General features: G+C 39.9%; 1 protein-coding gene across 9 annotated transcripts in view; it reads left to right on the top strand.

The window, feature by feature from the left end:
- FGF14 (fibroblast growth factor 14) overlaps positions 1–12,237 on the top strand; it is a 613,045-nt gene that overhangs the window by 434,830 nt on the left and 165,978 nt on the right. The window contains exon 1 of one of the 9 annotated variants that reach the window (XM_072782453.1): positions 531–738. The exons of the other annotated variants lie outside the window; for them this stretch is intronic. Within the exon in view, the coding sequence (XP_072638554.1) occupies positions 546–738 (193 nt within the window). The 5' untranslated portion in view covers positions 531–545. Of the gene's footprint in view, positions 1–530; positions 739–12,237 lie in introns of those variants that run through there. 9 annotated transcript variants of the gene reach the window in all.

Genomic DNA, 12,237 nt, shown 5'->3' on the forward strand with positions numbered 1-12,237 from the left:
AAATTATTATTATTACTATTAATATTTGTGATCATTACTATATATATATTTTCCCCCCCTTTCCTTCTGAAGGGAGACATAGAAGGGGAACGGGAGGGAGGTCCAGTGGGGTGGGGACGAAGCACTTTGATTAGAGATCTCCGGGGGGAAGATTGCTCTCCCCAGATGCTGATTTCCAAGGCACTTGGCAATCACCGGCAGAGCCCGCGAGCGGGCGGCGGCGGCTGCACCGGCCGGGGGGCGGCTGCAGCCCGGCGCTGAGTCCCGCCTCGTCTGCCCCGGACGCGCCCGCGCCGAGCCCGGCCGGGACCTGCCCTGCATCCCGCGCCCCGCGGCCCGCGCGCCCCGCCCCGCGCCCCGCCGGGAGGGCCATGGGTCCTAGTCGGGACTGAGCGCGCCCCCCGCTGCCCTGAGCCCCGCGGGCCTGCTGCCCCCGCCTCCTCCGGGCCGAGCCGCCGCCTGCGCCGCCCCTGCCTCCCTCCCCCGCGTCCCCGGCTCCCCCTGCCGCCGTCCCCTCCCGCCCCGGACCCATTCCCGGGGCCACCATGGCTGCGGCCATCGCCAGCGGCTTGATCCGCCAGAAGCGGCAGGCGCGGGAGCAGCACTGGGACCGGCCGTCCGCCAGCAGGAGGCGGAGCAGCCCCAGCAAGACCCGCGGGCTCTGCAACGGCAACCTGGTGGATATCTTCTCCAAAGTGCGCATCTTCGGCCTCAAGAAGCGCAGGTTGCGGCGCCAAGGTCTGTGTGGGTCGGTGTTGGGAGGCGCGCCCCGACCCCTCCCGTGCCCCGCCCGCCCGGGCCTCCGCGGGCTGCCCTCTCCCGCCCTCGGGCCCGGCTCCCCCCCGCCCCCGCCCCAGGCTCCCGCCGAGCGCCCCGAGCGCCCCGAGCGCGGCCGGCCCTGGCAGCCTGCTCCCGGGCACCTGTGGCCGCTGGCGCCTGCCCCGCCCGGAGCCGCCGAGTTGGCCCGCTCGGCTCCCCGAGTCTCACGCGGGCTTCCCGGGAGAACCCCTGACCACCCCGCACCCCTGTGCGTCCCCGGGCCCCGCACAGCCCTCGGGGGCTCGGCGGCTGCTCCCGGTCCGGCCGGAGGGGCAAGAATTTCTGTGCGTCTGGCCTCACTTGGCCTCCCAGGTCTCTGGAACCTCCTTGGCTCCCAGACCTTGGCGAAATGTGGTGACCCCCCCCGCCCCCACCGCGCTTCCCGGCCCCCAACCCCGCCCCGGGCCCTCCACCGGGCCGGGGTCAGAGCAGTGGAGGGTGCGTGCGAACCAAGGGGATTCGCCAGAGCTGAGCCCGCCGAAGCCCGAGGTCCCGGCCTGGGATGCGCAGAGGGCGCAGAGTGAGGGAGGATGAGTCCGGATTGGGGTTAGGCGAGGTGCACATCCCCAGCCGGTGCCAATTCAAATTCAAGGGCTCGCGAATGACAGGAGGCAAAACAAGGACTTACTACAAGCAGGTGACTAGAATAGTTGCCTTACTATACATTTTTTTTTTTTTTTTTTTTGGAGCAATAACTAGTGCCCAGCATGACCTGCTTTTGCTGATGTAAAATATCAGGGTCTGGGAAGGCAACTTAGGAGCCCGAGCCCAACTGCTTTTGTTCATCTCTGCTTGCTTCCACATCCAGTTGCTAAGGGCGATTGTTTTGAGACTATGTGGGGTGTTCCGTGGGAGAAATGGGGATTGCTGGCTTTTCATAACTAAGTGGGCTTGGCAGGAAACATCGAAGAATATATTTACATTAATAGGAGTATATGTTTGCCCAGCACATTATATTCTTGCTGCCCAGCTGTATTTGTTTTAAATACCCTGTTGTTCCAAAGACAGGGGAGAGAAGCATAGGCTATACATGTGCATCTACGTGAGTGTGTGTGTGTTCTACACATTTACAGATTTATGACCAAAAGTTTTAATGCTGGTGGTTTTTTTTTTTTTTTTGTAAGGCTGTAGCTAAATAGTTTTCATAAAGGACAGTAGCTTATTGTCACATTAGAAATTGGAGATTATTTGCTCTTAGAATCAGACTTAAAAGGCAAACACCGTAGAAAGATTAAGAGTGGCAGTTCTAAGGAAGATAAAATTATATAAATATAATACCTAGTTGCATAGATATAATGCCTCTTGATGAAGTATTTGGAGAAAATATTAATATTTTCAGATGAGTGTGGAAGCTATTAAGAAAAAATGGGTCTTAATTTTCCGCTTTAGCCTAGAGCCTTATCCAGCAAACCTTTGTATTATAAGAACAACTCAGTTGCTCTAAACATTGTTGATCCATGGAGTGTCACATTATCTTGACTTAGAGTGTTTGCTTCTCCCCCTTTTTAAAATCGGATGATCTTTTAGAACAGTTTTCACCAGGTAAAGCTCCAAATTTGCATCTACTTGAAATAAATAAGCCTGTTCTCTTCTAGATGAGATTACACTAATATAAACAATGACTAAAACTTACTGTGTGTCTTCTTTAAATATGCAACCAGTAGATTATTTTATAAATACAGACAATAAATGTTTTGTCATATTGCATAATGAAGGAAGGTGTGCTTTACACTTCTGTATTTTAACATGAGGATATACCTTCTTTCCCCCCCAGATATAGTCTATTATACCATTTGCAACCCTAACTGTTCTCTTGGTATTAACGCGTGCATCAGTGGTCTGTAAGAAAAATATATTTGAGGTCACCTCTGCTCCCTTATTTTCCAAACAGATGATAGGCTAAAAGGAAATTTCACCAGAACCTTTCCTTTTATTCTCCTTATATTTATCATATATAAAGAAATATATTCCTTTGTGAAGAAAAATATACATCTACTCTGGAGCATCAGACATTATATTACTAATTTATGCAAAATTAATATTAAAACTTTATATTATATAAGTTATATATTGATATATGACTATATGGTTTTATATTACCTATAGCTATGCATATAATTCTTTCATTATTTAATTGAATGCTCTTTAAGGAAATATTTTTAAGCATAGTTACCTTTACCTCCAGACTCACTCTTTGCATAGGAGGAACTGCCCTCAGGAAATTTTAAAAATCCGATTTGTTCATTTAAAGATACAACTTTTAGGCATGACAATTTTAAATATCTTCGTATTTGAACGTCATTAATTTGACAAAGGGTTACTGGATCTTCCTACTCTGTCAGGTGCTGTTGCCAGGTGTTAAGTATTAGAGCAGTGAATAGAACCAATGAAGTCCCTTCCATCAAGGGGGTTACAAATATGGGGTAAAAGTCAATGCATATGGAAAGGAACAAAATAAGAAATTAGGAAACTCAAAGTCTTGTAAAGACAAGAGGGCTGAGGTGGAGGTTGCAGGGTCAAGGATCACGGGAAAGAAACCCAATTAGATCAGATATGCAGAGAGGGGCCACAGGGAGAAATCCAGGTGGAGAGTTGACATCTGAGAAGGACAATGAAAGCCCCTGAGGTGGGAAAAATCTTAAACTGTTGAGAGAAGCAAAGCAGATATAGAAATGCAGTATATTGTCATCTCGTACCATAGTCCATTTTGGCTGAAGTTTACATTTTGACAAGTGAATTCAAATAAATATGACATGTTGGCAAACAGAATAAAGAACAGCTCCACATTTTGTGACGGGGGGAAGAGTAACAGACATTTCTTAAATGTAGGGTGTTTTTTCCTTTTTAATACTTCTTTAATTAGTAATTTATTTAATATAAAGGGTATAGCTTATATTTACTTTTGTGCTTTTGGATGGAGCCCTATCCCCCACTCTGATCAGCTTCTCCCCTCATAGAAGGGTGATTTTTGCACCAGTTGAGAAGTTGTACCATTTCGTCTTCTTGTAAAGGACAGGAATCTGCAAGATGGCTTGAGGGATTGTGTGGGCACCATGACTCTCTCACCTTTCCAGATTCATCTTTCTTTCCCTTCCTTACCTCCAACGACTCCAGAGAACAGAGTTCCTAAAATTAGCCACATGCTTTCAAACCCCTATTCTTTTCTTTGTGCTTTATTCCATGTATGGAATCTTCTGTCTTCTATCTTCACCTGTTAAAATTGTCCCTATTTCTTAAAGCTTGGAGAAAATGCCATTGCCTCTAGGAAGTCTTCCCTCATTGCAGAGAAGTAAGATAATCCTCCTGTGGCATTTTATACCTCACCATCATTGTTTATGCCTGATAGTAATTAATTGTGCTACACCCCAAGATGTAATTAATTGTCATTAAGGGCAAAGTCTGTGTTTTCTGTACTTTCATAAACTCTCAAATCTTAATAGAGTGTTTGCCATGCCCTGGATACTTGGCATTGCCCTTGAATTGAATAATATAATAAATTAGGTCAACAGGTCCAAAGTTAAAAGAGTGTCCTTGAACCACAGCACTCTAAATAGACCATTTAAAAAGTATATATACTTTTCAAGTTTTTATATCTTTTTTTACTTTCCATATATATAATATATTATATACATATATAACTTATCCCTTTTTGAAGGGACTAGAGGGTGATTGCATATAACCAACCTCACTTTAGAGCTTAACTAGCTTATGAAAATAGATATTTAGGATGTCTGTTAATTTAGCTAAATAAAGAAGAGGGCACAAGGAAACCGGTGGTTTGCAAATAGTTTTATTTGGAATCATAACTTTTTTGTAAAAAATGAAAAACTAAACTAGAAACTGCAAGCAAAGATGTTCTATCCTAAAAGTGTTGTTATGTTTTCCTTATTAACTTTTAAACCAAAACAAGAATCTTTATTGCTTATAAGACAATGACCTTCCAATTTTTTTAGTGTGGCTAATGCAATTATTCCCTGTAGTCTACTTTTTTTGGCTACTGTCATGGGAGCCATGGGATCATGTGTCATGTATGTTTTAATCAGTAGTTGTGTGGGTTTCTTACTGGCACATTTTATCTGAAATAAATTACAGGATGTCATAAGAAACAGAGAAAGAAAAATGAGCTACTTAAAATTTGTTTCCAAGTTGTTCTGTAATATAGAAAACAGAAATATATGTATTTCTATATCAACAGAACCGCTTTGCTCCAGTGTGATAATGAAACTCATCAGTTATCTTAGGAAAAGTCGTCTTCCTTCTTATGAGGTATCATGTAAGGAAAGATGTGTCTACCTTCTCAGGAAATAAATAATCAAGAGCAAAGAGTTATCAAAAAATCACCATCCTTTGTGCTACTGCTTCAGAGCCATTACCATATGAAAATATAAACCACCTGCTTATATTGGCTGTTGAGGTCAGAATAAAACAAGCGAACATTTTTTCCCCCTAAGTATCGTCCTTCTTTTCTTTGAGGAGTGTATTTCTTTTTAGTTTTCTAAGGCCATGCACGCGGGAGTCTTCCTACTTATCTTTTGATAATACCTGTTGCTAACTGGTTGATAATCAGAATTTCATTATTTGTTACTTGTATAACAGTAAGATTAAAATCATAGTTTTTCTAAATTGAAATGTCTAATTTTTCAAAAAGGATATTTTGTCAAATGTAGGCTTCCTAAGTGAAAGCTTTTATAGGAAGATTTCTGAATTGGTAAACCAAACAATGTTAGAGATTTTTTTTAAAGTTGACCTTGCTTGTTTATGCATTTTTCCTGTGCCTTAATTATTGTGATTTCAACATTCTACATTTCCTCTAGGCTTCTGAAAATGGTTGCTACCATGGTGGTACAATAAACTAAGAAGTAGTATAGTAAGCGAAGGGTAATATAGCATAGTAGTTTAGGTAAGATGTAAGGTTGAGTAAGATGATTTGCTTTAGGTTGAGTTAGGTATATGCATTGAGTTTATATGTATTGAGAAAATAATACTGTTCACTGGTGAAGAAATCCTTTGACAGTTCATAGTATAAGATTTCAGAAGCACCACTCCACCCCAAATCCCCCACCAGGTTACCATTATCAGTTACAGGTTTCACTTTACATTTCAGATTACTAGACTTATTAGTGTAGTTCTATGTTTAGCCCCAAAATTCTGTTTTTTTTTTTTGTTAACAGTTTTATTCTATATAATGTTACTGTAAGAAACTCATTTTCAAGTAGACATGAACCTCCCCTCCCCTCTCTTTAATGTAAAATGATGTCTTTTAAGTTTGATTTGCTTAACTTAAAAATAATGTCAAGGAAAAGGTGACTGACATATTTTTCAATTTACCTATTTAGTTTTGGGAATTTAGTGTTCTTTCTGTATATACTTTATATTAATTTCTCCCCCAGTGTTGGGAAATTTTAGCCAAAACAGACTATGATATCTCAGTAATATAAATTTGAATATGATGTTTTAAATGTCATTAGCACTCAAGGGCTAAAAACACAAAAATAAAAGCATAATAGAAACTCAAACGTTTTTTGAGTTTTAACAATTTTAACAAGGCTGATGCCATTTAAAAGTCAATCACACTGTGTTGGCATGACTAAGAAGCAATTAATTTAGTAATTTTACCTACAGATTCCAATGTCCATTTTAAGAAACTTGGACTACATGAATATGTTACTGTTTACTGGGAGGAGCGCAGTAGGAAGTGGTAGTAGAAACCTAGAAGCCTTTTTAAAAAACCATTTTATGATAGTTATTACTTTGTCATTCAGGGAGAAGGCTCTTTTCTAGAGCTATATTGTGTGAAATATTTTTATGTGTGTGGAAAATGTATTTCACTCTATGCTTTCAAAGTTCTTGGCTATCAGGTTTGACAGGGATTTTTAGGATATGATAGGGTCATACGGTATGTATAATGGGGTACTGCCACTTAAAAGTCAGTGTCTCATCAGTGCCTGGCATATGACGAACACTTGCACAAGCATTTGTTGAATAAATGAAAAACTGTGTATTTCTTAGGATTTACATTTGGCATAGAGTGACCGCTGTGTGCCGTGGCCACTGGGCATTTATTAGTTTCTCAACTGCCTACATGGCACTCTGTGTCAGGCACTGAACCATGGAGTACTAGTTCATCCCCACAACAAATCTATATGGTTGGTACATTACATTATCTATCAATTGATACACTGAATTATCTGTTAATGGATGATACACTAATATCATTTACCCATCTATTTTATATATGAGGATACTGAAACAAACAAATAATTGACCAAGCTTGTATATCTTCAAAGAGTGAGGCTGAGGTTGAAACCCAGGTTGCCAGGCTGACACCAGAGTCCCTGCTCTTAACAAATGGCAATTCTCAATTGTCACATACTTTATTTCATTATCTCAATTAGTTGAGATACATCAGCATTTCATAGCAAAGAAAACTGGGACTCGGAGAGTTTATATTTTGCCAGAAGGCTTTCTCCTGAGCAAGGAACACAAGCAGAATTCAAAAATAAATCTGCCTGTACTTAAATCCTCTATTCTCCCCACTATTTACACTTCCAGTTCTTTATGACATTGTGAACTTGTCAATTAATGGAAGACACCTTACTTTAAGGTATGTAGTAGATGTTCAATGTTATATCTGTTGATTGGATACATGTAAAGGTGTATTATTAACTTTTTAAAACAAAGGTGTAAGAAAGTTTGCCTGGAAGTAGAGACCCATTTGTGGGCTTTGACAAAAGACACCAAAAAAAGGGCCTTATTTTACCAAGCCATGTTTTCTTTTTTTTTTTTTTTTAATTTTTATTATTCATGATAGTCACAGAGAGAGAGAGAGAGAGAGGCAGAGACATAGGCAGAGGGAGAAGCAGGCTCCATGCACCGGGAGCCTGACGCGGGATTCGATCCCGGGTTTCCAGGATCGCGCCCTGGGCCAGAGGCAGGCGCTAAACCCCTGCGCCACCCAGGGATCCCCCAAGCCATGTTTTCATGTAGGGATGTAACTTTGATTTTCTAACCGGTATCTGGATGTGACACTTGTTGATGCTATCTCCTTGATGAATTGCATCATTGACCTGAAACTCTGAAAAGGATTTATTTGGAGTACTTTCATTAGCATGTAATGAATTTTATGTTAAGTCTTTCATTAATTTTTATTAATTTTCCTAGATTATATATTTTAGACATTTCTCATTTCTAATAAGATGTTTTATTGGTTACATTCCTTATTGGCCTTATTGTACATGATAAATTGAAGCAAACCACTAAGGTTTTAGAGTCAAAAATTGATCATGAAAATGCAGACTATTGGAAAACTAGATACTAGGTGTTGTATGCTGCTTTTGAATTAACACATTGGTTCACAGTTCTTGCCTAGTGAGTTCTTAGATCTTGTTCTTAATACTGATACCAGAAGAACATAATGTAGTCAAATGGAAGTCATGTGTAAATTGTATTATGCACTTTATAACAATTGCACACAGATGAATATTGAACTCCAAGACAAGCTTTCAGATCTAGTTATATGTTACTTGGATATTTTATTGACTTACACTGCCTGGCTTTTATTTTCTTGTTCACTTTACTTACATGGTAAAACTAACTGGGTAATCCACTGGTCAGCCTATTTTGTTACCAGCACATACTTCAGCTGAGGAGAAAACATACATGCACATGGGTTGTTCCTACTTTGATTTTGTAGTCAATTACATCAACTGGGCCCCAGTACATTTTTTTAAAAAAAGTCTATTTCTATTTAACTAGATGATTTTTTTGCCTTCCTTCTCTTTAAACCTCTTATACCTATTCCCTCCTACACACTCTCAACTATGTTACTTCTATTTCCCTGAGAAAACAGAAATAATAAAAAATAAATTTTCACATATTCCACTACTGTTTTTACAAGTCGATCTGCATATCTATCCATTTATTGCTCTTTTTCCTCCTGAACTTGCGGATGAACTCTTAGCACTTATATTTAAGGTTAAGACCTCCTCCAGTTGAGGGATAAATCCTTTTTCCTACTCAGGGACATAATCCAATAATTTCCCTCTCTCTTCTGCATAATATAATCTTCATATCCTACTATCTTATTTTCATCAAAATATAAATATGGTGTGATATATCCCAACTTAAAAAGTAATCTCCTCATGATGGTGCATTCTTCTCTAACTACTAAGCCAATGGTCTTTTGTCAGCAAAACTCCTTGAAAAATAGATCTCCAATTTTTCTCCTCCTATTTTCTCTTGAACCCTTTCTAAATCAGGTTTTTGCTCCCACCAATAATCTGTTCTTGTCAAGGTCACCAATGACCGGCAAGTGGTCAGACCTAAGGGTTTAATCCTTTAGCCCTTAGTCCTATTTGTATAGCCTCTGGAATTCAACTTTTCATTATTTGTAAGTAAATTTGTACTTTTTGCTACAATATAGGTAAAATTAGCATCAAAATGCTTTTAACTTACTGTTTACTCCATTAAAACCATTCATGGTGATCATATTTTCATAGTTATGTCTGGATTAATTATTAATGTGTTAACTATTGCCATCATGCAACATGATGCCCTGCCAAACACTATTAGTACTCAGGTGGTACTCAGGTACCATTAGAAGGTAGTGCTTGATGTTTCTTTACTTAGGAAGAATACTATTTTCTGTTGTTTTATTTTAAGATTTTATTTATTTATTAATGAGACACACACACACACACACACACACACAGAGGCAGAGACACAGGCAGAGGGAGAAGCAGGCTCCATGCAGGGAGCCCGACGCGGGACTGGATCCTGGGTCTCCAGGATCACGCCCTGGGCTGAAGGTGGCGCTAAACCGCTGAGCCACCCGGGCTGCCCCTGGATGCTCTTTTCATCACATATATTTGCATTGGACCTGAACAACTTGTCTTCATAAAAGGGAATTTGAATGGTCTTTCTAAGAGTTAGTCTTTTAATATTTTTCTGGGCAGACATAATAGATTTGTGACTAAGTAATCACTGATTTGAAAACTCTTTAATTTCTAGCATAGCCAGTAGTAATTGGTAAATTAAAATATTTGGTTAATTTGATTAATAATAAGCATCATTCAGATTCAAGTATCATACACAGCAAAATAGTTATAAATGTAAGAAGGAGCATTTAACAGTTTATTTTCTGTATATGAAATGTTTTCAGTGGTATATTTGATTTTTTTTTTTTTTTTTTTTTTGGTATATTTGATTTTAAGTAACGCTAATGGATCCTCTTACACTTCTACCTATTACATGTAGATACACAGTTATGAGATCTGGTGACAGAGTTAAAGTACTTTTTTATATTAGCATTTTTAAAAATCTTCTGTCGGAATGACAAACAGCTTTGGAGATATGAGAAATGAAAAAGGGTGGACAATTAGAGTTTAGGAATAATTTGATAGAGTTCTATTGTCTCTTCTCGTTAGGTTATCCAGGACAATGTGTAACCACTGAGTTCAGAATCTACAACATGAATACAGTATCTTTGCTCAGGACACTCTTGAATGTTTGATGAGCAATTGTTCATTTTCTTCAGAATCCAACAGTTTTCTCCCTTTTGAAAAGGTCTTCAAAATAGTCAGAATTTCATGGCTTGATGTCTTTTTATTCCTCTACATGCCTCATTTTATCTCTTTAAATTTATGTAAATAATTCCTGCCTTGCCTTGGCTACATCATGCCCTTTAAATATTTGTTCGTGGCTTTTTATCCTCCTTACCATTTGGCCAACTTAAAATTGTTTAACTCTATTAATCTTTCTGCATAAGTAAATGCCACTAGCACCTTAATCATTTCTGTGGCTTAGATTGTTCAATAATTACCTCATTCTTATTCCAGCAACGAGATGGTTGCTGTTTTCATGAAGAGAATTTCATGCTGAGGCCAACCCTGGTGCAGAGAAGATTGCATCTGCTGTCTCCCTTTTTGCTGGGGCCAGGCTCTGACTTGAATGGAGGGATGAGCAAATTGGACAAGTCTACACAAGACAGAAGAATTTGTCTTGGCTTCATGCCTGACAAATTAAAGGAAAAAGCAGGGAAAGTAATCAGACATCTTTACTGCATCTACTAGTATTAGAAGCATTATAAGCCACATCTCTTACTTCTCCCAGCCATAGGAAATAGGGAGTATTATTTTCATTTTCATGGGTGAGAGGAAATGAAGTAATTTTTCTAGAGATTTGTACTTGGGAGAAGTAGTATTTGAATGCTGTTCAGGTCTAACTGATGCAAGGTGTATGTTTTTAGAATTAACCCAGTAGATCTTAGATAATAATAATATTCAGTGTTGTATCCCTGTGTCATCCTAGATTTACCCCTCGAATGGCTAGAATGTCAAACACAAGGATTGCCTTGGTTCCTTCTTACAAGCTCCATATGAGAGAACATGGTGCTCCAGCAGCTGCTGTGGCCAGCGGTGTTGTCCATATGAGAATCACCTCATTACGAAAGTGTGCTGCTGGTTCTGCCTCTACTTACCCATTTTGGTCTGATGCTTGGGATGCCAGGTCAATACTGTGCAGAACAGTGGAACTCAGACACATTCATTCCGAAGTCTCTTAGACTTTCTTTCCAGAGTGAGCCATCACAGATTGTGTGGCAATGTTGAAGTTTTCCTATAAGGTTTGGAACATTTCATGTCTGTCAACTTTGATATTCTTCATCCCTCAGGCTTTGCATTTTGCAAAATTATAAAAAGTAATAAAAGTTGCTGAAGTTTTGAGACTAAGGAATTAATAGGCAAAGTTGTCCTCTTCCTCTGCTGCTGCTGCTGAGCTAACACAATTTTTAATCATTAGAAATGTCCCTGGTATCCAAATGCTCCCATGACTGTTTTCATTTTACTTTCTGGATGGTTTATTGTTGTGTGGTCAAGTGAAACTGAGACTCATAATACAATATTAAGCACTTTTTGCAACTTCTACACCAATAAATCAGCCTAAAGGTAAAGTTTTCATTTCTGCCTGGGTTTTTCTTTTGCCCCATGACAATAAGAACAAAGATTATTTCAGCACCATCTCCCTAAGTTCATTAGTCTATCATATTCCTATATTCCTATTTGTTCACTTTTTTTTTAAAGGCAACCACAGCATCTTTTGCGACATAACAGCTGTTAACCATTCACCAAGATGTTATTCATTGTTGACTCACTTCATACCGTTGTTCCCTATGCCCCCTCCGCCCCCTGCCACCACAAAATGCCCTGTTGTCTGAGGCTTTTGAGGCAGGCTTATTGATTTTTTTTTCTTAAAAAGTGAATGCAAGTAAATACCCCAAATCTCACCTGCACTACATCTTTCCATTTCTATTGCTATTATTTACTGCTATCCCTATACCGCCCAGCCCTTTCCACACAACACCAGCTCTGTGGTGCCCTGGGGGAAATGGGGAGAGTGTGGGCTCTGGCACTGGCATCTGCC

Source organism: Canis lupus, chromosome 17 (assembly GCF_048164855.1).
Source record: "Canis lupus baileyi chromosome 17, mCanLup2.hap1, whole genome shotgun sequence".
Classification (NCBI taxonomy): domain Eukaryota; kingdom Metazoa; phylum Chordata; class Mammalia; order Carnivora; family Canidae; genus Canis; species Canis lupus.